The sequence below is a fragment of the Choloepus didactylus genome, chromosome 2 (genome assembly GCF_015220235.1).
Source record: "Choloepus didactylus isolate mChoDid1 chromosome 2, mChoDid1.pri, whole genome shotgun sequence".
Taxonomy (NCBI): domain Eukaryota; kingdom Metazoa; phylum Chordata; class Mammalia; order Pilosa; family Megalonychidae; genus Choloepus; species Choloepus didactylus.
The window spans coordinates 186,526,505-186,550,329 of record NC_051308.1 but is presented as its reverse complement, the minus strand read 5'-3'; the positions used below and the strand labels follow the sequence as shown (position 1 = coordinate 186,550,329).

The window sequence follows — 23,825 nt, the reverse complement described above, 5'->3', positions numbered from 1 at the left end:
TTTTTACTTGAAAAAAATAGGTGTTGAATAAATTTTCTCTAATATCTAATAGAAAGCAGATAGAGTAACTAATACAAAGATGAGCAGATGTGGGTTTGATTACTAGCTCTGCCTCTTTCTAGCCATAATACTTTAGTAGTAGTAGTAGTAGTAGTAGTAGTAATAATAATAAAAATAATGCAATTTGTTGACCTTTAGTTTCACCAGTTGCCTGTTGGGTCCCAGGGTTATTCTGGGGGACCAAATGCCATGAGGTACACAGAACATTTCACACAGGTCAGTAAAACACTACATGTATTTCTTTGCATACTTCCATATCTGCTTGCACATACCATATAGTTTCATTTCTTTTTATAGGATTGTTGTGAAAATTAACTGAGTAAAGTAAGTGCAATGGTCCATGAAAGTGCCTAGTATATTTGGAGGCTCCAAGAAATGATCATTACCTCCACTGTACTTTCCCTTTTTCCTTTCCCAAGAATTTCTCATCTCTGAGGCATGTACTTAGAACTCAGCAGGGCAGCCACTGAACTCTGATTTTCTAGACTCTGTCCTAAGAGGGGGAAAAAAGGAATTTACCAAGCAGACCTACCATGACTAGAAGTGAAAACAAGGAATTCAAAATAACTCTGAAAATAATAATAATAGCTAGCATTCATTATGTCCTTTTTATGAATCAAGAATCATGCTTACTGCTTCACCAATTTTCATATGATGTGTCCAAAAAGCTCCAGGAAAAGGTACTTTTCAGCAGTAAGTAAAAACAAATCCATTTCTAGGTACACCATAGGGAAACTAATAATCACCGAAGATGGCAAAGTCTTGAATGAAGCCAAGAGAAAGGAAAATATATATTCTTCTGTTGACTCTCCATGGCACCAAAGGAACCCAAAAAGCAATGAAATAACATTTTCCATGTGCAAAGGGAAAAAACAATTGATATCAAGATGTAATTTTTAAGTGAGGGCAAAATAATATTTTCAACCAACAAATCAAAAGAATTTGCCACCAACTGACACCCACTGAAGGAAATTCAGGAGAAGAGTCTGGAGAGCAAGAAGGTATGATAAAAACCAAGTGTAGTAAATATGTAGGTAAATATGTAGAGGGACTGAATAAAACAATAAAAATCATATTTAAAAGAAACAAACTAAAACACAGGATACTAGGAGCCTAGAGAAGTGATCATAAGTAGTGTTTTAAAGTTCTTGTATTATTTGAGGAGAGGATAAAGATATTAATTTTAGATTTGACAGTTTAAATATACATATTAAAATTTCTAGGGTAAAGACTAAAATAATAGAACAAGAGTGTTCTTTTAAACTAATACAGGAAATGGTGGAAGGAGCAAAACATCCAATCAAAAACTAGTCAGGAAGGGAGAAAAAAGGAAACATGAATAAGAAGCACAAAATGACTAGAATTAGGTTCTAATTTTTCAATAATTAAGTAAATGAAAAAGAATTGCATGCTTCAATAAAAAGGAAAATATTTTTGCACTGGATAAAAAATTTATAACTAGCCTTATGCTGTTAAAAAAGAAACTTCTAAAAATAAGGGAATATAAAGATAAAAATGGTACAGAAAAACATTAACTGAATGCTAACAAAGAAATGGTAATTAGCTATATTAATATGAGACAAAATAGCCTTTATGGAAGAAAATATTAACAGACATAAAGAATATTACTAAATAGTTATAAAAGTTTGAATTCAATAGAAAGACATAACAATTTTAAACCTCTATGCACCAACCAACAACACAGTCATACAATATATAAAGAGTTGGGGAAAGAAGATGGCAGCATAGAGAGGAGTGGAAATTAGTTAGTCCCCCTGGAACAACTACTAAACAACCAGGAACAACTAGTAATAATCTGGAATAACTGCTGTGGGACAACTGTGACTGTCCATACATCATACACCAACCTGGATTGGGAGGAATGCCTGAGATCACAGCATAAAATCTGTAAGTAAAGACTGTGGACCCGAGCCGGGAGCCTCCTCCCCCCACAGCAGCCTGAACTGCAAAACTGTGCTGTGATAGAGAGCAGCACTCTCTGAACAAGAGAATATACCTCAGTCCAGCTCCAACTGGGGTTTTGATTAACAAATGTGGACTGCTCAGTACAAGCTACAAATCCCCAACAAGCAGACAGAGGCTTTTAGTGACAACTGAACTTAAAGAGCCGGCGAACTTCTCTTTGCTGGGAGAGGGAGCCCAGAGGACCAGGTGCTATCCCTGACAAGCGGGTGAAGCTGGTAGGACTGTGGACTGGCCCTGAAGGAGGGGCTTTCTGTCCCTTTTTCTCTCTCTGAACCTGGGCTGCTCAGTGGGGAAAGCCGCAGCCATTTTCAGATCAAAGCTCTCTGACCCAGACAAGGGTGGAGATAGCAGAGTCAGAGAGACAAAAAACCTATTTAAATGCTGATGATCACTCCCTGGTGGGGGGTATCTCCCCTAAGAGGAAGGAGGTGGTATCCAGTCCTACTCTTGGCCTCCCTTTCAGAACCAGACCCCAGAGCCTGGGGGAAAACAGCCAAAACAGAAACTAAGGACTAAGGGGGTCACACCTCCTTACACCAGTCAGGATTTACAGGCCGACAGGCACCACCTGCTGGGCAGGTTAGGAAAAGCACAGCGGCTTGAGGTCTTACCGGGTGTCTCAATCTTCTAAGACACAACCTCAGGGAGACTTGAAACTGAATATTGCCCCCTTCTGAGATCTGAACCTGTTGGTCTGGGAATACCTGATTGGGGTAACCAAGGGAAACAGATGCCTAGACAACAGAAAACTACAACCTACAAGAAGAAAAATGAAGTTATGGCCCAGTTAAAGGAAAAACTTACACTTCAACTGAGATACAGGAATTTAAACAACTAATGCTAAATCAATTCAAAAAGTTTAGGGAAGATATAGCAAAAGAGATGAAGTGTATAATGAAAACACTGGGCGAATATAAGGTAGAAATCGAAAGTCTGAAAAAACAACTGGCAGAATCTATGGAAAAGAAAGGCACAACACAAGAGATGAAAGACACAATGGAGACATACAATAGCAGCTCTCAAGAGGCAGAGGAAAACACTCAGGAACTGGAGAACAAGACAACTGAAATCCTACATACAAAACAACAGATACGGAAAAGAATGGAAAAATATAAACAATGTCTCAGAGAACTGAACGACAACATGGAATTCATGAATGTACATGCCATGGGTGTCCCAGAAGGAGAAGACAAGGAAAAAGGGGCAGAAGCAATATTAGAGGAAATAATCAATGAAAATTTCCCATCTCTTAAGAAAGACATAAAATTACAGATCCAAGAAGCCCAGCGTACCCCAAACAGAATAGATCTGAATAGGTCTATGCCAAGACACTTAATAATCAGATTATCAAATGTCAAATACAAAGAGAGAATCCTGAAAGCAGCAAGAGAAAAACAATCCATCACATACAAAGGAAGCTTGATAAGACCATGTGCGGATTTCTCAGTAGAAACTATGGAGGTAAGAAGGAAGTGGTATGATATATTTAAGATACTAAAATAGAAAAACTACCAACCAAGAATCCTGTATCTGGCAAAACAGTCCTTCAAATATGAGGGAGAGTTTAAAATATTCTCTGAAAAACAGACAATCGCAGAATTTGTGAACAAGATACCTGCTGTACAGGAAATACTAAAGGGAGCACTACAGAAGACAGGAAAAGACAGAAGCAAGAGGTTTGGAACACAATTTTGGGTGATGGTAGCACAGCAACGTAAGTACACTGAACAAATATGACTGTGAGTATGGTTGTAAGAGGAAGGTTAGGAGCATGTGGGACACCAGAAGGAAAAACGAAAGATAAAGATTGGGACTGTATAACTCATTGAAACCTAGAGTGCTCAACAATTGTGATAAAATGTACAAGTATGTTTTTACATGAGGGAGAACAAATGAATGTAAACTTTGCAAGGTGTTAAAAATAGAATGGTATCGGGGGGGAAAATACAATCATTGCAAACTAGAGACTATAATTAACAGAAACATTATAACAAAGGCAATATACCAAAGCCAAATGCCTTTAAGAGGGGGACATAAGGGAGGCGTATGAGACTCTTGGCATTGGTGATGTTGTCTGACTCTTTATTCTACTTTAGTTTAATGCTATCTTTCCTTTTGTTGCTTTCTAGCTGTCATGTTTTTTTTTCTATTTCTTTTTCCTTTTTCTTTTGTCTCTCTACCTTCTTTGACTCTTCCTCCTTCTCTGTGGAAGAAATGGAGATGTCCTTATGTAGATAGTAGTGAGGGTGGTGAATGCATAAATACGTGACTATACAGGGAACCATCAATTGTTTACTTAGGATGGAATGCATGGGGTGTGAACAAAACCATCATAAAAAAATGGTTTGATGAAGAAACTTTGAGGGCACTATATTGAGTGAAATAAGTCAGACACATAAGGACAAATATTATATGGTCTGACTGATACGAATTAATTATAATATGTAAACTCATAGACATGAAACATAAGTTACTAGGATATAGAATGAGGCTAACAAATGGGGAGTGGTTGCTTATTATGAGCAGAATGTTCCACTAGGTTGAACTTAAGCATTTGAAAATGGACAGAGATGATGGTAGCACATTGTAAGAATAACTAACAGTGCTGAATGGTGTGTGAATGTGGTGGAAAGAGGAAGCTCAGAGTCACGTATGTTACCAGAAGGAAAGATGGAGGTTAAAAGATGGTAAGGTATGAAACAGTGAATCCTGTGGTGGACAATGTCCGTGATTAACTGAACAAATATTAGAAATCTCTTTCATGAACTAGAACAAATATATGACACTATAGCTAGAAGTTAATAATAGAGGGGCATATAGGGAGAAAAGTATACCTATTGCAAACTATACTACAGTTAGTAGTATTTTAACATTCTTTCATCAACACTAACAAATGTAGTATACTAATTCTATGAGTCAATAATGGAGGCGGGTGGTTAGGGGATTTGAGGATTTGAGTTTCCTATTTTTGTTTTTGTTTATTTTCTGGAGTAATGAAAATGTTCTAAAAATTAAAAAAAAAATTGTGGTGATGGATGCACAGCTGTATGATAGTACCATGGGCAATTGATTGTACACACTGGATCTTTGGATAATTGTATGGAATGTGAACAATCTCAATTAAAATATATATATATATATATATATATATATATATATATATATATATATATATATAGCAAAAATTGACAGAACCACATAGAAAAAAAAGATAAATCTACCATTATATCAGGAAATTTTTAAGAAACACACTGGAGACTCCAGTCAGTACAATGAAATAGGAAAAATAAATTAATGATATGAAGATCAGAAAAAAAGAAACAAAGGTATTATTATTTTCATATGACAATTGTCTATGAAGTATCCACAGAATAATTATAATATTAATAAGAGTTTATCAAATTTGATAAATTCAAAATCAATAATGAAAGTCAATTGGAAAGAGGGAATGAAAAAATTAGAATATCACCAATTTGAATCCTCCAAAGAAATAAGGAATGTTGGCAATGATCATCAATGATTTCTAAAACCATCAGGTAGAGAGCTGATGGGGGATGTTATAATTGATGGATCAGGCTAACACATGACTCACTGAACAATCCTAATATAACAAAGAGAGACAACCAGACATTATGTACTTCCTAAAAATTAGTCTTCCTTCCAAAATCAAACCTAATTATGGACAATCTTCTAGATTCAACTACCAATATATATCTATAAAACACAGGGATGGAACAGCATGTTAAATGCCAAAAGAATGCACTCAGCAAAATCAGGAATGTGGAATATTTTACAGGATAAATGACTCAGTTTTGTCAATAAATGAATTTTAAGGAAAAAAAAAAAGGTTGGCTGGAAGCCATAGATTAAGTGAGTCTTGAGAGATATAGCAACCAAATACAACATATGGGCCTAATTTGGATTCTGATTCAAAGGAAAAACCCATATAACCCATAAAAAATACTTAGCAGACATTTTGGGAAATTTGAACACTTGCTGAGTATTTGATGAGAAAGAATTATTATTAATATTTTTCAAGTGCAATAACATTATATTTTTGTTAAAATGAGTCTTTTAAGAAATATATACTGAGATATTAATGGGTCAAATAATTGAGGTCTGTAATTTGCTCCAAAATTTTCCAGGGGTGGGGAGCAATAGATGGGTTTGGGTATAGGTCAAATGAGGGTGACCATGTGTTGATAATTGTTTGAGCTGATTAATAGGTACATAGTGATTCATTACTGTATTCTCTCTACTTTTACACTTGCCTTTAATTTTCAAAAATAAAGTGGTTTTAAAGTGAGGCAATTTTTAAAATTTTTGCAATGGCAGATGAGGTAAATCAAGGCCAACTCTTCTATTGAGAACAGTAGGATAACATTTAAAACATATACATGCTTTTGCACCTGCAGACACACAGAAACACACATACACACAATTGGGGTATTCAGGGAGAAGGTCTGGGGAAAGAAGGGAACCCAGGGAGGTGAGTGCAACACTTGGGGGGTGATTTTCCCCTACAAGAATCTTCTAAATCCAGAAAAGTGGCTGAGGGATGAAGAAGCTGAACAGAATTTTTGCTAGACACACAGACGTAAGGATAAAATTTGGAGTTCAGGGCCCACCAAAGAAAAAGGGGTGAAGTTTGGATCTCAAAGGGATACACCCTATTAAATTAAATGATTGATAATAGCAAGTGGCGGTGGTTGTGTAAATAGTGTAACCGTTTTGAAAATGTTTTGGCATTTTTTACTCCCATATATGCATGAGAAATGAGTAGCTATATCCACAAAAATACTTGTACAAGAATGATCATAGCAGCTTTATTCAGACCTTCCTCCAAATGGAAATAACTCAAATGTCCATCATAAGAATAGAGATTAGCAAAGAGTGACATATTCATAAAATGGAGTAGTTCTCAGCATTAAAAAAGAGCAATCAACATAAACGGCTCTCAAAAGGACTTGATGAGTGTGAAGCCAGGTGCAAAAGAGTATTTCTGAGGAAGGAGGGAAATGGATAGGATTAGGAAGGGACTGAAAGGCAATACTGGTTTTCTTGAAAAGCATAAAATAGGTGCATAAGTGCATGCCATATGAAATTTTGTACCTTATGTGATTGTTAAAAATGTTCTTTGCACATAGTAAATATTTCATGTTATTAAACACGTGAAAGTCAACAGACTGGTCTCAAATTAATTTTTGTTGAACTCAATTAAAAGACATTATATTTTAGCTGTGGGAAGAAAAGGAAGAACACATCTGTGTCTGACAACAGCCCCAACATTCTTAACCAACATATATGGAAAGAGAACTGAGTTACTTGGCACTGCATTGAAGCTTCTATATATGTGATCTCATCCAGCAACTTCAGCAGCTCCTGAAATTGAATATCCTGGTACTCAAAGCGCTTCCCAAAGGTAATGGAACAAATGACATTGGAAACTGCATTGTTGATCTTGAAGTGAGGGTCAAAAGGCTGTCCTGGAGGTGGAGGAAGGGAGAGATGGATCCTTCAGATGGTTTGTTTCTGCTTTCTATGGAGAGTCCACTCAAATAGACACATGGTATACTTAGTACAGAGGCTCCAGCCAGAGCACGCTGCACAGGAGCTGACAGCCAGAAAGTACTCAGTCAATGCTTGCAAAGTCAAATTGATGACCAGGGTTTAATTTTTCAATATTTTAATGCCTTGTGATTAATTCTACAACCCCATGAGGGCAGGGACCGTTAGTTTTTCCCTGTTATATCCTCAGTGCCCAGCTTAGTGCTGGACATAGGGTAGGCACATAGGCACTTAATGAGTATCTGCTCAATGAATAAATGAGCCCCAGTCTCCTGCATCTGTCCCATGAAATGCTCACCTTTCTCCTCTTCTATTGCCTCTGTCAGGTGGTAGGCCTCCTCTTGGATGCGTTCCTCTAAGCTCTTCTTTCCTAAGCCAAAGTTTCTTAGTGTTGACAGGGCAAACCTTCTTTGCTCCTTCCAGGTCTGGCCACTGGACATGATTAATCCTGGGACAAAGGAAGCCAACAGTTGCTATTCTGATTGTACAATATGAATGTCTGGCAGATAGCTTGGGGATTTGTATCAGAGAGAGGGAAGGTGAAGAGTGTTAAGGCACTTAAAGCAAGTTCACAGATTAACCCCAAAGCAGTGGATATAACAGCTAATATTTACAGAATGTTTCTATGCCAGGCACTTTACTAAGTGTTTTTCTTCCATTATGCAATTTAACACTAACAAAAACTCTCTGGAATAAATTATTTTATAATTTACAATTATTGCCTCCATTTTACTGATAAAAATTGAGGCACAGTGTAAGCAAACTATGAAAGGTCACACCATTATAAGCAGCTGAACAGGCATTCAAATTTAGGTCTGCCTGATTCTAAAGCCCATGGTTTGAATATTATTCACAGTAATATATTTAAGTACTTATATTGTCTAAATACTATGAATGAACTCATGGACAAGACAAAGTCCATACTCTTAAGGAGGCATGAAAGGCTTTTTAGGAGGAGTCATATCTAAGCTAAGTCTTAAAGGATGAAGGAATGACTCAAGAAAGCAAGGAGGGATGAATACTCTATAGTGAAAGAAGAACAGCAAGGGGAAAAGGTAAAAAAAATCTCAGTGTGTTCATGATAATATCATTTGTTTTATATCAGGTAATGCTACATTCTTTTCTATTTCTTCACTCAACTACTTTTAAGATCTAGCTTTAGCCTCCTTCAATCCAATGAAACCGTCCTCCGTTTGTCAAATCCAGTGATTCTTTTTAACCTCATCTTACTTGATCTTTCAGCAGCCTTAGACACTTTTCTCTTGAAACACTCTCTTCCAGTTGCACCCAGGACACCATAATCTCCAGACTTTCCTCCAATTTCTTTTGCTTGTTTATATCCTTCTATGAAATCTTGAAATAATTAAGTTTTTCAAGCATAGGTCCAAAGCCTCTTCTCACTCTATACTCCCTTTCTGGGAAATCTTCCCAACTCCTAAAATTTTAAATAGCATCTATTGATAATGGCCAGCTATTCCTGACACTGACCTCCAGATCCATTCATACAACTGCCTGTTTGATGTTCTCAACTTAAAGTTATTTCAAATTCAGCACATCCAAGACTGAATTTAGGATTTTCTCCATACAACTCCCCAACCAAAGCAAACTAAACCAAACAGCTTATGTTCCTCCAGGTATTCCCTCTGTCCATCATCTATCCAGTCAGACATCCACCTCAACACCTCATTCTCCCTCCACCCTCTCTCCATCTAGCTCATCGTGTCTTATGGGACTTACCACATGAATATCTTGAATCCATGTATCTCCACTGCTACCATGCTGGATCTAACCTACTCTCATTTCTTGCCACCTCCTTGTTCCAAGCCATCATCTTCTCTAGGTACTTAAATGAACTTCTCTGCAACTACTCTTGTTTCCTTCATTCCATTCTCTATTCTGTAGCCTAGAGGAGTTTTAAAAATGTTCAATATAAACATGATGATTCCCTACCCTGCTTAAACTATTCAATAGGTTCCATTGTTATTAGTATAAAATCCAATATCCTTAATAAGAAATTGCATGAACTTTTCCTGGCCAAGCTCAGCAGCTTCATGTCTTGCCATTATCTCCACTTAACTCCTGTGCTCTTGCTTCATTGGCCAACTTTCACTTAATTACGTTCACTGCCCTTTGTCCCATCTTAGTGATTTTCATATGTTATTCCTTCTGCCTGATTACTACTCCTTTCTCTTCACTTCATTAAATTAATTGTCATTTCCTTACGTCAGCTTTTCCTATATTCTTGATTAGATTATTTATCCCTAATAAGTGCACACTGCACTTATCTCTATAGTATCATAGACTTTAAATTGTTACAGAATTAACTGACACAGTCTCTCTTCCTCAAGAGAATGTAAGTTACATAAGGACATGGACTTTATCTACTCTATTCACCATTATATCCCTTGTGCCTTGCAGTGTGCTTTAATTTAAAATTTAAAATTTAATTTAAAATTATGGGAAATGGATAAAGAGTGAATGGATGAAATACTTAAAAGAGGAGTTGTAAAGCATCTGGAAAAAAATGGTACTTTGATAGACTAATAGATTTGTACTTTTCAGTTTTTAAATGATTATGTTGATTACGTTTATTTAATAATAATTTTAAATATTCATGCCAGCCTGTTCTAATGTGTGTAGGGCTGTGAGTGTCTGGAAGGCCCTGTGTGGCATGGGCTTAATCACCAAGCATAAGGAACTAGAGACAAGAATAAAAAATTAGGTGAGCAGCAGAAGGAAGCAGGTCTCTGTCCATTTTTGTGAAAGCAGAAAGAGAGAATGCATTGCCTCTTCCTCTGCTATCACTGAGTGATGAGTCCTTGATTATCAAAGCATGCACAGCAAGTTCCTGCAGGAAAGAAGACTTTCCCACATCCCTGACTTTAGGGCTGACCCTGCCAAATCCTCTGAGAGGGTGTCCTTGCTTGGGCAATGTGGGCATCCAGCCTCCTTTAATGGAAGGAATTTTATAGCATGCCTTGTCTCCAGGGTTTTTGAAGAATTATAATCATAGAGGCACTTTAACATCACATAATATCAAACACAGAAGTCTCATATCAGTCAAGAAACTTACCATCTTTCTTAAAGGTGTATTCTTGGATAGGAGCCATGGGACGGTTCATAAAGTTTTGCTCCTGGTGGACAAGGACTTCTTTGATTAAGGGCAATCCAGTTACAATTACTAAAGGGAAGTCACCAAATTCCAGGCTCAGAAGGTTCCCATATTTCTTTACAAGCTGAAAAATAGTTAAATAGTCACAGTTGAATGAGCACAGGCCTGTGTGTCTAGGAATGGAGGGTGTGTGTGTGTATAGCTGAGGGACTTGGATGGAGGGTAATCTGTGTGTGTGTGTGTGTGTGTGTGTGTATGTGCACACATACCTTGTGGTCTAGTGGGAGTGTTTCTCTCTGTTTCCTTTTCTTCTGCTCTTAACTAGACCCAAGTTCAATTCACTAGAGGATGTGGAAGATCTTTCTAAAGCGTTCATTCATATATTCAAAAAATATAAAGTGAGTGAGTGCACAGTGCACACTACCTGTCCCTAGGAGAGGGCACTGAAGATACAACTGGAAATGAAACAAACAAGGCCTTTAATCTCAAGCATTCTAGAGTCTAGTAGAAGGAGAGAATTCAGGACATCTGACCCACCAAAAAAGGCTTAGTTATGTTTAGTATAAGCCTGGTGAAGCAAAAACAAATTTGTTAGTAAATCATAATGACCGTTTAACCAGAAGAGAATGCCCCATTCCCCAGCACACGCCAGAAAACAGAAAGTTCATTAGAGGGCTGGGCCCAGGTACTGAGAAGAGCACTCTGTGGAAAGCCGCCTCCCGAATCGGGCCTAGCGTATGCGCTGCAGCCTGCTCTAGAGTTACCCCCGCCCATCGAGTGAGCCAAGATGGCGCCTGCATCCTGTTTCCGCATAGTGACGCATGTATCCGCCACCCGCTCCTACCAATCGAAATCCTGTATACGCGATACTAGCCTAGAAGCTTACTGGTTGTTAATTGTGTATAAAAGGTCTTACCCGGACGGGGTAGGGTGAGACAGCCCACAAGGAGCCGTGCCTGACGGCCACATCGAGGCTGCTCTCCCACGAGGCGCCGTGCCCCGTGTGGGAACCAGTAACACAGAATGTTCATCTAGCTGTAGTAAAGGGCTTGCTTTCACAACTGCCGTGTGGTTCGAGTCGTGATTCATGACCAGGTTAGTTCGCGCAGTCTGCATCTCTCTCTCTCCTTCCCTGTTTCCCCTCGCCGGCCGGGAACCGGGGACCGAGCGGGGCAGCGCCGGACAAGTGGTGGCCCGTACGGGGAAGCTCCTCCTCCTGCCTCGCTCTCGACGGTCCCTCTGTGAGGAGAGCAGCGCTGCGCGTCGAGCTTACGGCGGACTTCCCGCGCCTGATCAACGCGAGAAGGTGAGTGCGTCTTATTACATGATAGTTAGGGCCCGTGGGTTTTCAGGTGACCCCGGGGGACTCGGAAGAGCTCTCCGAGTGACTGAAGTATAGTGCCGACTGCAATCATGGGGCAGTCCGGAAGTTCACCTCTCTTAGCTCCCTTAAAGAACCTTTTGAAACAACGGGGTATCTCGGTCAGGAAAAGCTCCCTTCAGCGTTTTCTTGATGATGTTGATACTTTTGCCCCTTGGTTTGCCTGCACCGGCAGCCTTAGCCTACCCTCTTGGATGAAGCTCGGTCGCGACATAGACCGAGCGCGCCAGACGGGCGTGTGTATGGACCCGATTCTAGTACCCGTATGGGAGACCGTCCGTGCGGTCCTTGAACTAGAATCGGCTACCGGCCTAAGCCCGTCCTCTGTCTTGCAAGAAGCACGGTGCGCGCTCCAAGAAACCCAGTCAGTTTCGTCAGCGGACGGCTCCTGTAAGGGCAAACCGCCGGAGTCCAGTGACTCTGACTCAGAGTCAGATAGCGATACTGACGAGAAGGCGGAAGCATCCCCGCTAATTGAGTGGGAGGAGCCTCCCGCCACACCCGTGCGGCCTTCCGCCCCGCCAATGTCTACCGCTGCACCCCCAGGGACACCCCAGCTCCCAACTGACGCCTTGGGCGGTCCCACCAAAGGACCTTGCCGAGAGCTCCCTCTAGTGGCCATGCCCAGTAAATGTAATTATCCTTTGCTGCCAGACCCGGAAACCCCGATGGGTCGGTCAGGGGAGGGGCAACCTTTGCCGTACCCCCCGCCCGAGTATACAGGCCCTCAGGACCCTTTGCCATTAGGTAGTGGTGGGAGACATTTCTGGAGATGGAACCCTTTCACAACATTTAGACCTTTTGGCATGCTGGGTGGCTACCAGCCACTTGAGCCGCAGCCAGTCTCAGAAATGTACCCGGTTATTATCAATCCCCAAGGTGGCAATCGGCACGAATCATATGATTACAAACTATTGAGGGAATTGAGGCAGGCCGTCCATCAGTATGGCCCCAATGCCCCTTATACCTTGAACATGATCGAGAACCTCTCTGCTCTAAATCATACACCCGCAGATATTTTTCAGCTAGCCCGTGCTTGCTTGCCGTCAGGCCGATTCATAGATTGGAAAGCATGGTTTGAGGAGTTAGCTGAAGAGCAGGCCGCAAGGAATGCGGCGGGGAGACGTGGCGGGTGGAATGCTGACATGCTGTTGGGGAGAGGCGCCCATGCCCAGAACCAAACGGGTTTCCCACAAGAGGTCTATGCCCAGATCTTCCGCTGTTTTGTGGGTGCCTGGAAAAAGCTAACAGGTGAGGGAGAGGCTCAGGCCTCACTCAGCAATATACACCAAGGCCCCACAGAACCATTTGCGGATTTTGTAGCCAGGATGCAAACCGCAGCTGAGAGAATCTTCTCAGATCCAGGAGTAGCAGAGACTGTGGTTAAGCAAATGATTTTTGAGCAGTGCAACAAGGAGTGCAAAGTTATCCTGGCACAAAACAGAGCAAAAAATTTGACAGAGTGGGTCAGGCTCTGTAGAGATGCTGGCAGCCCTTTAACTAATGCAGGTCTAGCTGCCATGCTAGCCAGCTCCCTACAGGTGGCTACAAAAAGCCCGAGAACCTTAGGGGCAAAGTCTAACGGGTGCTATGGCTGTGGCCAATCAGGGCACTTTAAGAGAGATTGTCCCAATAGACGTCAACCCCCTGCCACTCAACGGTTTGGCGAACCAGGTGCAGCAACCAGGCCGTGTGGCCGTTGCCACAAAGGCCCCCACCGCGCAGAAGACTGTAAATCGGTTTTCGATGCGCAGGGTAGACGCCTCTCTGGCCGCCCCGAGCAGATTCCAAAAAACGGGAAGAGGGGGTCCGCCCTTTCGACGGACCCCCTTGCATGCCATTCGACAACACAGGATCCGATCAAATTCGTGCGTCCCCCGGCTCAGCAGGACTGGACCTCTGTGCCACCTCCAGACTCGTACTAACCCCCTCCATGGGTGTCCAGTTAGTAGGGACCTCCTTCAAGGGGCCCTTACCGGCTGGTACTGTAGGGCTCATATTGGGAAGAGCATCCACGGCCCTGAAAGGATTAACAGTTATACCAGGACTTGTAGATTCAGATTTCACAGGCCGTGCCCAAGTTATGGTTCAATCTCAGCGGGGCACCTTAGTCATTGCAGAAGGTGATAAGCTGGCGCAGCTCCTGCTCTTACCCAGCTTACATGCAGTCTTTCCAAGCAGAATCAGACAGAGAGGGGAAAAAGGGTTCGGATCCAGTGGAGCGATTTTTGAGGGACTCCATATGTCCCTGGAGTCTCGACCTATGCTAACCATTAAGGTGCAAGGCAGATCTTTCTTGGGCCTGCTCGATACAGGGGCCGATCGGTCTATCATAAGACAACAAGAATGGCCCCCCACCTGGCCAACGAGCAGGGCGGAAGAGCCCATTAGAGGAATAGGCCAAATTTCAGCACCCATGCTCAGTGCAGCTGCCCTTCATTGGGCCGATGAAGAAGGACACCAAGGCAGTTTCCAGCCTTATGTATTAGCCCTGCCTGTGTCTTTGTGGGGAAGAGACATTCTGACCCAAATGGACGTTACTTTAATTAGCGGCTACTCCCCAACCTCTAAGCGACTGCTAAAAGAAATGGGGTATACCCCCGGCAAGGGTTTAGGAGCTTCACTGCACGGACGTGCGGAGCCTATACAAGCTGCCCCCAAGTCTGACAGACGAGGCTTGGGTTTTTCATAGGGGCCACTGAGGAGAGATTCCCACCCACACCTATAAAACTAAAATGGAAAACCGAGGCTCCGGTGTGGGTGCCTCAGTGGCCCTTGCCACAGGAAAAACTTGCAGCGTTGCACGCCCTAGTATCAGAACAACTAGAAAAGGGCCATATCGCCCCTTCCACGTCACCGTGGAACACCCCTATATTCGTAATAAAAAAGAAATCTGGTAAATGGAGACTGCTACATGATCTAAGAGCTATTAACGATTGCATGGAGCCTTTAGGGCCCGTTCAGATGGGACTGCCCCTCCTCTCGGCATTACCGGAGCACTGGTCGATTTTCATCATAGATCTGAAAGATTGCTTCTTTTCTATTCCGCTCCACCCTGAAGACACCCCTAAGTTTGCCTTTACTGTGCCCTCTAGTAATCAAGAGGAGCCCTGTTAACGCTTTGAATGGACAGTCCTGCCCCAAGGCATGGCTAATAGTCCTACCATGTGCCAGCTGTATGTCGCTGCGAAGCTAGCTAGCACTCGGCAGCAGTTCCCTCAAGTGAAAATCATCCATTATATGGATGACATTCTCTTAGCCCATAGAGACACAGATCTTCTTAAAACAGTTTTGTCACATTTAGTCCTTAGTCTTAGAGAAGCTAACCTAGAGATTGCCCCTGAAAAAATCCAAATGACTGACATTACCACTTTCCTGGGGGCGAAAGTCGCACCCACTCATGTTTCCCCCCAAAAGGTGTCTCTCAGGCTAGACAATATACACACTCTCAATGATCTACAAAAACTCATGGGGGATATCAATTGGATCCGTCCATACCTAAAAATACCCAATGTCAAACTAACACCTTTGTTCGACCTGTTGAAGGGGGATTCTAATATAAACTCACCTCGAAGCTTCACTCCAGAGGCAAGGCGAGCACTATGCCAGGTGGAACAGGCGCTCAGTGGCGCTGCATTGAAGAGAATAGACCCTGATGAGCCTTTTGAAGCCTGCGTGCTGCCGACAGAATTACAGCCCACTGCGGTACTGTGGCAGCGGGGGCCGCTGCTCTGGGTCCACCCTGGAGTTTCCCCCAAAAAAGTCCTAGAGCACTATCCTACAGCGGTTGCAGACTTGGCCCTAGAATGCATTAAAAGGGCTGTGCAGCATTTCGGTCAGCAGCCCAAAAATCTCAGGGTGCCTTATTCTTCCCAGCAGCTTGAGATACTCACCGGATGCATAGATCAATGGGCCATTCTCCGGTGTACATTTCTTGGTCCCATTAACAATCAGTTCCCTAAGGCTCCTCTCTTGCAGTTTGTCACCCGGCACCCAGTGATTTTTCCCAAAGTAACCTCTCCTAGGCCACTAGCAGGCGCCCCCACCGTATACACGGACGGCTCCAGCTCTGGAACAGGGGCGTATTGTGTGGAGGGGGACACTCCTAAAACAGTGCTCTTCCAACCACAAAAGCCTCAATGGGTAGAACTGCAGGTTATCATTGCAGTCCTGGAAAGCCTTTCCGAGCCCTTAAATGTCGTCTCGGATTCTGCTTATGTTGTGAACTCTGTACAAATTTTAGAAACGGTGGGCATTGTTAAACATTCCTCTACAGTAAGGACGTTCTTTGCCAAACTACAGGAGGTTATATGGACCAGGCAACACCCTTTTTACATAACCCATATTAGAGCCCACACAGGTTTGCCTGGCCCTATGGCCCAGGGGAACCATAGCGCAGATGTAGCCACTCGACAGCTGCACATCTTTCCGACGCTGGTACCGTATCAACAAGCCCGAGAATTCCATGCCAAGTTTCACATCAATGCAGGTACCCTAGCTAAGCGGTTCAGCATACCACGTGCAGCTGCTCGAGATATTGTCCGAGCCTGCAACAATTGTGCAGAGCAGAGAGCAGTCCCCTCGGTTGGGGTCAACCCTAGGGGTCTCACCCCAGGGGATACTTGGCAGATGGATGTCACTCATCATTCAGAGTATGGTAAGATCAAGTACTTACATGTGTCGGTGGACACATGCTCCCAAGTTTTATTTGCCTCTGCTGAACCAGGAGAAAGAGTCTCCCACGTCATTGCACACTGCCTTGCTGCATGGGCAGCTTGGGGTAAGCCAAAGACGTTAAAGACGGATAACGGGCCTGCCTACACTAGTAAATCCTTCCAAAAATTTTGTGACAACATGGATGTCCAATTAAAACATGGCATCCCCTATAATCCTCAGGGGCAAGGAATCATTGAAAGAGCGCACAGATCTCTCAAAGACTTGCTTAAAAAACAGAAAGAGGGTATAGGCCACGGCCTGTCCCCAAAAGCTCGACTGTCTGTAGCCTTGCTCACATATAATTTTTTAAACGAAAATTCACAAGGAATGACACCTGCCCTGCAACACACCACCCCGAGTCCTCCGCATAGAGGTCTAGTCCGTTGGAAGGATGTCCTGTCGGGGCAGTGGAAAGGCCCTGACCCGGTGCTCAGCTGGGCCAGAGGCTCTGTTTGTGTTTTTCCCCAGGAACCAGGACGTCAACCAGTGTGGGTTCCGGAAAGACTGGTGAGAACCGTGACATCACCTGAAGAAGCCAAGGAACAGCTGTCAGAAACGCCAACGAATATACAACCTGAACCATTAGACCAAGCCTCCGACCCTGCTGATGATGGCGACGACCGACAAGACGATAATAGTAGGACTGACCACCCCGCGGTTGCCCAAAAAGAGGATCGGTAACTCTGTTCTTTGCTCTCCTATAGCAATCCTTCTAATCTGCCTTTTTCTTTTTAGTGGAACTACGAGTCCTTCCCCCTCACCAATGACACACTGATCCTCTCTTTTGCTAACCTCTCTGTCAAGGTTGTCAACACCACAGTTGCGGCGAATGCTACTTGTGAAACTGGTAATGGCGAGTTAAGTAAGGGAGTCTTGCTTGAATTTCTTAACGTTACAGGGAACAGCCGCCAGTCTTGTGAAGGGATCTTGAGTAAAAAGGAGACTCAAAGGTGCCTTTTCCTTCCAGGGCTTGCTCCTACAGTCTGCAACCGTTCCAAAGACCCGGATGCCTCGCCGCCCCGCTATCCTAGTGTATCGCCCAAGTTATGTCTGGCTCCCCGTCAAGGCAACCGACTGGGTTGGCCCTGTTTCTCAAGTTGTTTCACTTAACAATATCCCCTTCTCTAAGTCTAGGCGTCCAAGAGGCATAAAAGAATGGCTATCGAATGCTGCCAGTGTAGCTTCCTCTTTGTTTGTCCCAACGATCGGGCAGGCTGTGCTACAAGCATGGACAGATCGGCAGCTCGCCATAACGATGGAAACGGTAAATGGCTTGGTCAACCTTACCCGAGACGTGCTACGCCGCCACAATCAGATGCTGAACTTAAATTTCCAGGCCATTCAGAAACTCCAAGCGGAGATAGATGAACTTGGACTGGAAATAGATGGACTCTGGAGAGTGCTTCAGCAAACATGTGACACCCGGTGGCTTACGGTTAAACTCTGTGTCACTCCTGTCAGGGCCAACGTGACCGGAAGCATTTCCAGAGTCTCTGATTGGCTGAAAAGGTCATATTTTCCTGAATTTGTTAATCTCTCCCAACAGGTGGAATCTAGTTTAGACACAATTGGGGGGATCAAGTTAAAACCCGTTAAAGTCGATCTCTCCGGGTTAGGCGAGGTTCTACAGAAACTATTGCACAGTGTTTCTTCCTGGTTCTCTTGGCCCAATTTAACTAATTGGATCCTCATTGCAGTGGGATTATTGGTGGGATTAGTCGTTGTTAAATGTTTGCTAGAACGCCTGTTTCAAGCGCAGCAGCAATTGCGTGTTACCACTATGATGGCTATGACTCCCACCTCTGTTACCCCCGATAGTGACCGATTTATTAACCATACCCCTTCCTGGTCGCCTCAGGTGGGGCGCTTTGGAGCAAAATTTGTAGCGAATCGCATGGCTGTTTCTCGGGTGTAAAAGGCGACACCAGTAGTCATAATTTTGTCTCAGGTGGGTCTCTAGGGCAGAGTCCTAGTTGTGGCCAGACTGGACCCTAGCCATTGCACAGAGACACCTAGTGACACCCCCGACTCTGGTTACTGCTGTTCCTGCCCCCGTCGTTGTTCCCCAGTTGCCAGGCAAAGCACTGCAGGGAGAGTCACGTTGCTTCCAGCTTACGGACTCTCCGGTCTCCATATGACGTGAGCATTCTGGTTGGTGCTAGAGGCTCCGCCGCTGGATGGCTGAGGCCTAGTCCAGACTCCCCAAAGCACCAAAGAGGTTGTGAACCATTTGGGTTCACGGGAGCACGCTCATCACTGGAGACACTGGGTCAAAAATAAATAAGAAAGGGGGAGATGTGGAAAGCCGCCTCCCGAATCGGGCCTAGCGTATGCGCTGCAGCCTGCTCTAGAGTTACCCCCGCCCATCGAGTGAGCCAAGATGGCGCCTGCATCCTGTTTCCGCATAGTGACGCATGTATCCGCCACCCGCTCCTACCAATCGAAATCCTGTATACGCGATACTAGCCTAGAAGCTTATTGGTTGTTAATTGTGTATAAAAGGTCTTACCCGGACGGGGTAGGGTGAGACAGCCCACAAGGAGCCGTGCCTGACGGCCACATCGAGGCTGCTCTCCCACGAGGCGCCGTGCCCCGTGTGGGAACCAGTAACACAGAATGTTCATCTAGCTGTAGTAAAGGGCTTGCTTTCACAACTGCCGTGTGGTTCGAGTCGTGATTCATGACCAGGTTAGTTCGCGCAGTCTGCATCTCTCTCTCTCCTTCCCTGTTTCCCCTCGCCGGCCGGGAACCGGGGACCGAGCGGGGCAGCGCCGGACAGCACTCTAGCTCTGGAGTTATGTGTGAACCTTGGCTCTAGAGTTCACTAGCTGTGTCCTCTTCATAAAGTTGCTTCACTTTCCTGAGCCTCAGCACCCCAGCTATAAAAGAGAGAGAATTATCCCTTCCTCAGAGGGCTGTATGAAGAAGATTGAGAGCAGTGTATGAAAGGCACTTTGTTTCCTGGTGCTGGGTGCACTGCTGCTCGGGAATCTCTGAGGAATGAATAGGCTCTGTGTGGAGGGGGATGTGGGTACACAAGCATGGAACAGAGAGGATGACAGCAAAAGGATATGTGGGAGAAAACACTTATGGTCAAAGATAGCCACATTCACTGCATACCATGTTAAGATCTGAGAACAAAACCTGAAACTGAGATGGCTCCAGGATCTTTGAATTTAGTGAAAGTGAGAGAGTGAGGGGGTGGATGGAAACCTCTGTGTCATGTTCATGAGTATGTGTAAATGTGTGTGGGTGTGTGTATATGTGGCTTGGATGGCAATGATCGTTCATTAATCAGTCTCTAAGGAAACACTGCCTCTCCCTCTTATCTGCCTGGGCTGTATCTAGGTGCAGGCAGTGGTATCAAAAGGAAGGCTCCATTTCCTCCAGGTGTGGCTCCTCCTCCCTGATCCCCATGCCCTTACTCCACCAGGACACATTTAGAACCCTGGACCTATATAACCCGCATAAGAGCAAAGACCATGGATTTGGTATCATCATACCACCCAAGGCCCACATTAAAGACCTAGCCTCAATTTGATCTTTCCATTGTTCCTTTGACCCAGATTCTCCATCAGTCTTTGTTCATCTCTAGCACAGTATGTCCTGACTTGCTAGTAAGAGCAGCACCAAGATTCAATCTCAAGTTGGTTTGTCTCCAAAGTACATGTCTTTGCTTCTAGGGAAGGGCAGTAATGGGTCCACATAAAACAAGCAGACTTTTTTCATTTTGCTGAGTGCTTGGGTGAACTTCTTAGCCTTCTTACTAATTTTGAATGTTCAATAAGGGTGTTCATGAAAAAACTTCAGGCTACGTTAAATGACTCAACTGACAATGTGAAACAATCTAAAATCTCAGCTTTTACTTGGAGTAATCTAGCACTTCATAAGTGTTTACTAAAATTCCTCAGAATTCCATCTCCACCACTCTCTGCTCATAAATATTTCTAGTTCGACAGATATGATGAAACTTATATGGTATGATCAACCGTGCAAACATGGATAGATCAAATGACCTTGTAGAGACCTGGTTTCACACTAATATCGATAATGGTGGTGGTGTCTCTAACAATTCTTAGTGCAAATATTGTGCCAATTGCTTTACACACATTAAATTACCCTGATGGCATGTAGAAAGGATTCCTCAGTTAGAACATACTCTAATTGATACAAGATATATAAAGCTGAGAGAGATTACACTTAATTTAAGTACCAATAGAACAAAGACACAATATGTATGTTGGTATTCTTGATGGGAAGAAATGAAGAAAGGAAAAAGGAAAAGGATGTACCAATTCCTATACCCACCAGTAGGTGAGAGGGTCTGTTCCCCTGAACTCTTATCAACACTGGGTATTGTGTTTGTGTGTGTACATCAGTATCATTCTGATAAGCAAAAACTGCATGCCATTTTTCTGTTTTACTGATGTTTAACATATTTTCCACAATCTGCAAGCTGCATTGCCAGCTTACATCTTCTAATCATTTTTGTATTGAGGTGTTCAACATTTTTCTCATTGATATGTACAACTTGAATAAAGCGTTACAAAAAATTTATTTTTATTATGCAGAAATCTGGAGAGGTGTATACCAAAGTCCTAAAAGAGAGGTATGGTTTATTGTGTTTGGAGGCCTGGGTGGGAGGCAGTGATGGGGGTGGCAGGGGTAGGCAGAAATAGTGGTCAGGTAATTTCTCTCTTTTTCTTAAACTGTAAAATGCAATGAGCGTGTATTGCTCTTATAATTAAAAAATGAATTTACATCCAATAAAGAAAATGAAAAGAAAAGAAAGAAAAAAAAGAAAGAAAATAAATGAGTAAAGTTTTATAACAGTGGTCATGGAATCCTTTGAAAATCTAGTGTAAGTCATGGAACTACTCTCCAGTAAAATCCTATGTATTTGAATACAGTTATTCATGTAGTTTCAGGGCTTTTTTTGTCCCCATGGCTCATGGACTCCTGTTGGGAATCCTGGTCTCACAGGAAGTTCTTGGGGCTATGCTAGGTCTCTGAGAACAATCTGTGGAAATCAAATTCAAGTTCAATTCAACAAGTTTTTATGACACTCTTGAGTTTTCAGGCTCCTTCCTGCTTTGCATGTTATATATAGAGGCAGTACAAAGATCAAAAGGATATGTTGTTTTCCTAAGGTATCAAAGTCCCTTGGGAGGGGCTGACAGTGCAGAAAAACTAATGCATAGCAGAAGATAACATAAGCTATAATGGAGGTAGAAAGAGAAAAGAAGAAATGAATATCTGCCCAGATATCAGAGAAAACGTCTAAGATAAGGCAATATTTAAGCTAGATCTTAAGGGAAGTTCAGGAGGCCAGCAAAAGAACATATAATGTGAAGGCACAGTATGTCCTGACTTGCTAGTAAGGGCAGCACCAAGATTCAATCTCAGGTTGGTCTGCTTCTAAAGTACATCTCGTTGCTTCTAGGAAATGGCAGCAGTGGGTCCATATCAACCAAACAGAGTTTTTTTTTTTTTTCATCTTGCTGAGTGACTGGTTGAACTTCTTCGACTTCTTGAGTAATTTTGAGTATTCAATAAGGATGTCCACGAAACAGCTGGGAACTTCAGTGTAAGAAAGGAATAAGTATTGTTTTCACATAGAGACAGCATGGAATAAGGGAAATGGAGGCAAAACCAGTTTAAACAAGCCCCAGACAAAGAGAAGAGAGAATCTGCCTGATGTAAAGAGACATGAGGTAGTATCAGAGGCGGGAACTCACAGCAAAAAAAAATAAAATAAAATAAAATAAAAATTTGGGGGGGGATTGGCTAATCAGTTCAAAATCTCAATAATGAGCTAGTTGGCTCTCTGGGATTGGCTGTACAAATTAAAATCTCAAAAGATGAATTAGTTAGTGTTCTCGGATAGGCTGTAACCTCTGTAGTACCCAGTCAATGGGGAAACAGGGGAGGGACTTGCGAATTAGGAGTAGGAGATTTAAAGATCGCCATTCTCTTCCTCTGGCGCGCCAGCCTTCCGTGTGTTTGGCTGGACGCCCCATCTTGCAAGATCGTAAATAAATTCTTTTCTCCTCCAGAACCAAGAGAGCGTTTATTCCCTTACAGGTACCGCTTTATTTCTGACAACTTGGGGGCTCGTCCGGGATCCAAACCTTTGGAGGGGGACCCCCGAGGTGGACAAAGGGAAGGCGCGCCCCGCTGATTGAGCGGTCTCGGACTCCGCCATTGGGGGCCCATCTCCGGCAGCTAAAGGGCCCGAGACCAGACGCTTGGATCTGCCGGTTGTGGATGAGAAAAGGGGGAAAAGGCTTGCCTCTGTTTGACCAGGCAACTTCGTGCACGGACCAAGGCAAGGAAAGTAATATATTGCCTTGGTGGTCGGGAATTCCTGATGAGTCTGGAGCTGCTTGTGTGTGACTGAGACGTGCAACATACTGCACGAAGCGAGTGAGGAGTCTCAATCTGCGGTTCCCTTCTCCCGCGAGGGAAAGGGCCAGAGACAGACGAAGCGAAAGGAACTGAGAGAAAGAAGCCCCGACAAGACTCAGGATGGGAAATAGAGGCAGTTGGCCGGCCGGGGAAGAAGAAAAGGGGGCACCTATAGAGTCCCTCAGGGACATCCCTCCAGATAGCCCACTAGGTAGGATGTTAAAATATTGGACCGATAGCGATCGGACCAAGGGAAAGGACAAAAAGAAAATGATTAAATACTGTTGTTACATTTGGACTGAAGAAAGCATTTCACCGCCAGACGTATTCTGGCCAAAGTATGGGTCAGAGGAGGACTGGCTCTGTGCCAACCTTGTAATTTATGTTAATGAGAAGAAACCCTTTTCTAAGGAGGAGTCTGATTATGCCACGTGCTGGCTAAAGAACAAAAAAACTCCCCTTTACCCTGTGAAAGATAAAAACCCAAACTTGGAAGATGAGTTGGTAGAATCTAAACCCTGGGACCCCTTATTAAGCCTTCCTCCTCCCTACTATTCCCCTCCTCCCCCAGGGCAGAGATTGTTAGAGTTTGAG

General features: G+C 43.4%; 1 protein-coding gene across 3 annotated transcripts in view; it reads right to left on the bottom strand.

Annotated features, from left to right (window-relative positions):
* Nucleotides 1–23,825, bottom strand: part of LOC119527241 (cytochrome P450 2J2-like) — a 56,561-nt gene that overhangs the window by 21,323 nt on the left and 11,413 nt on the right. For 2 of the 3 annotated variants that reach the window (XM_037827076.1, XM_037827077.1), the window contains 3 exons: nucleotides 10,688–10,850; nucleotides 7,913–8,062; nucleotides 7,372–7,532 (listed from right to left, as the gene is read on the bottom strand). In XM_037827076.1, the coding sequence (XP_037683004.1) occupies nucleotides 7,372–7,532; nucleotides 7,913–8,062; nucleotides 10,688–10,850 (474 nt within the window). Of the gene's footprint in view, nucleotides 1–7,371; nucleotides 7,533–7,912; nucleotides 8,063–10,687; nucleotides 10,851–10,995; nucleotides 11,068–23,825 lie in introns of those variants that run through there. The other variant, XM_037827078.1, reaches the window with a different exon arrangement.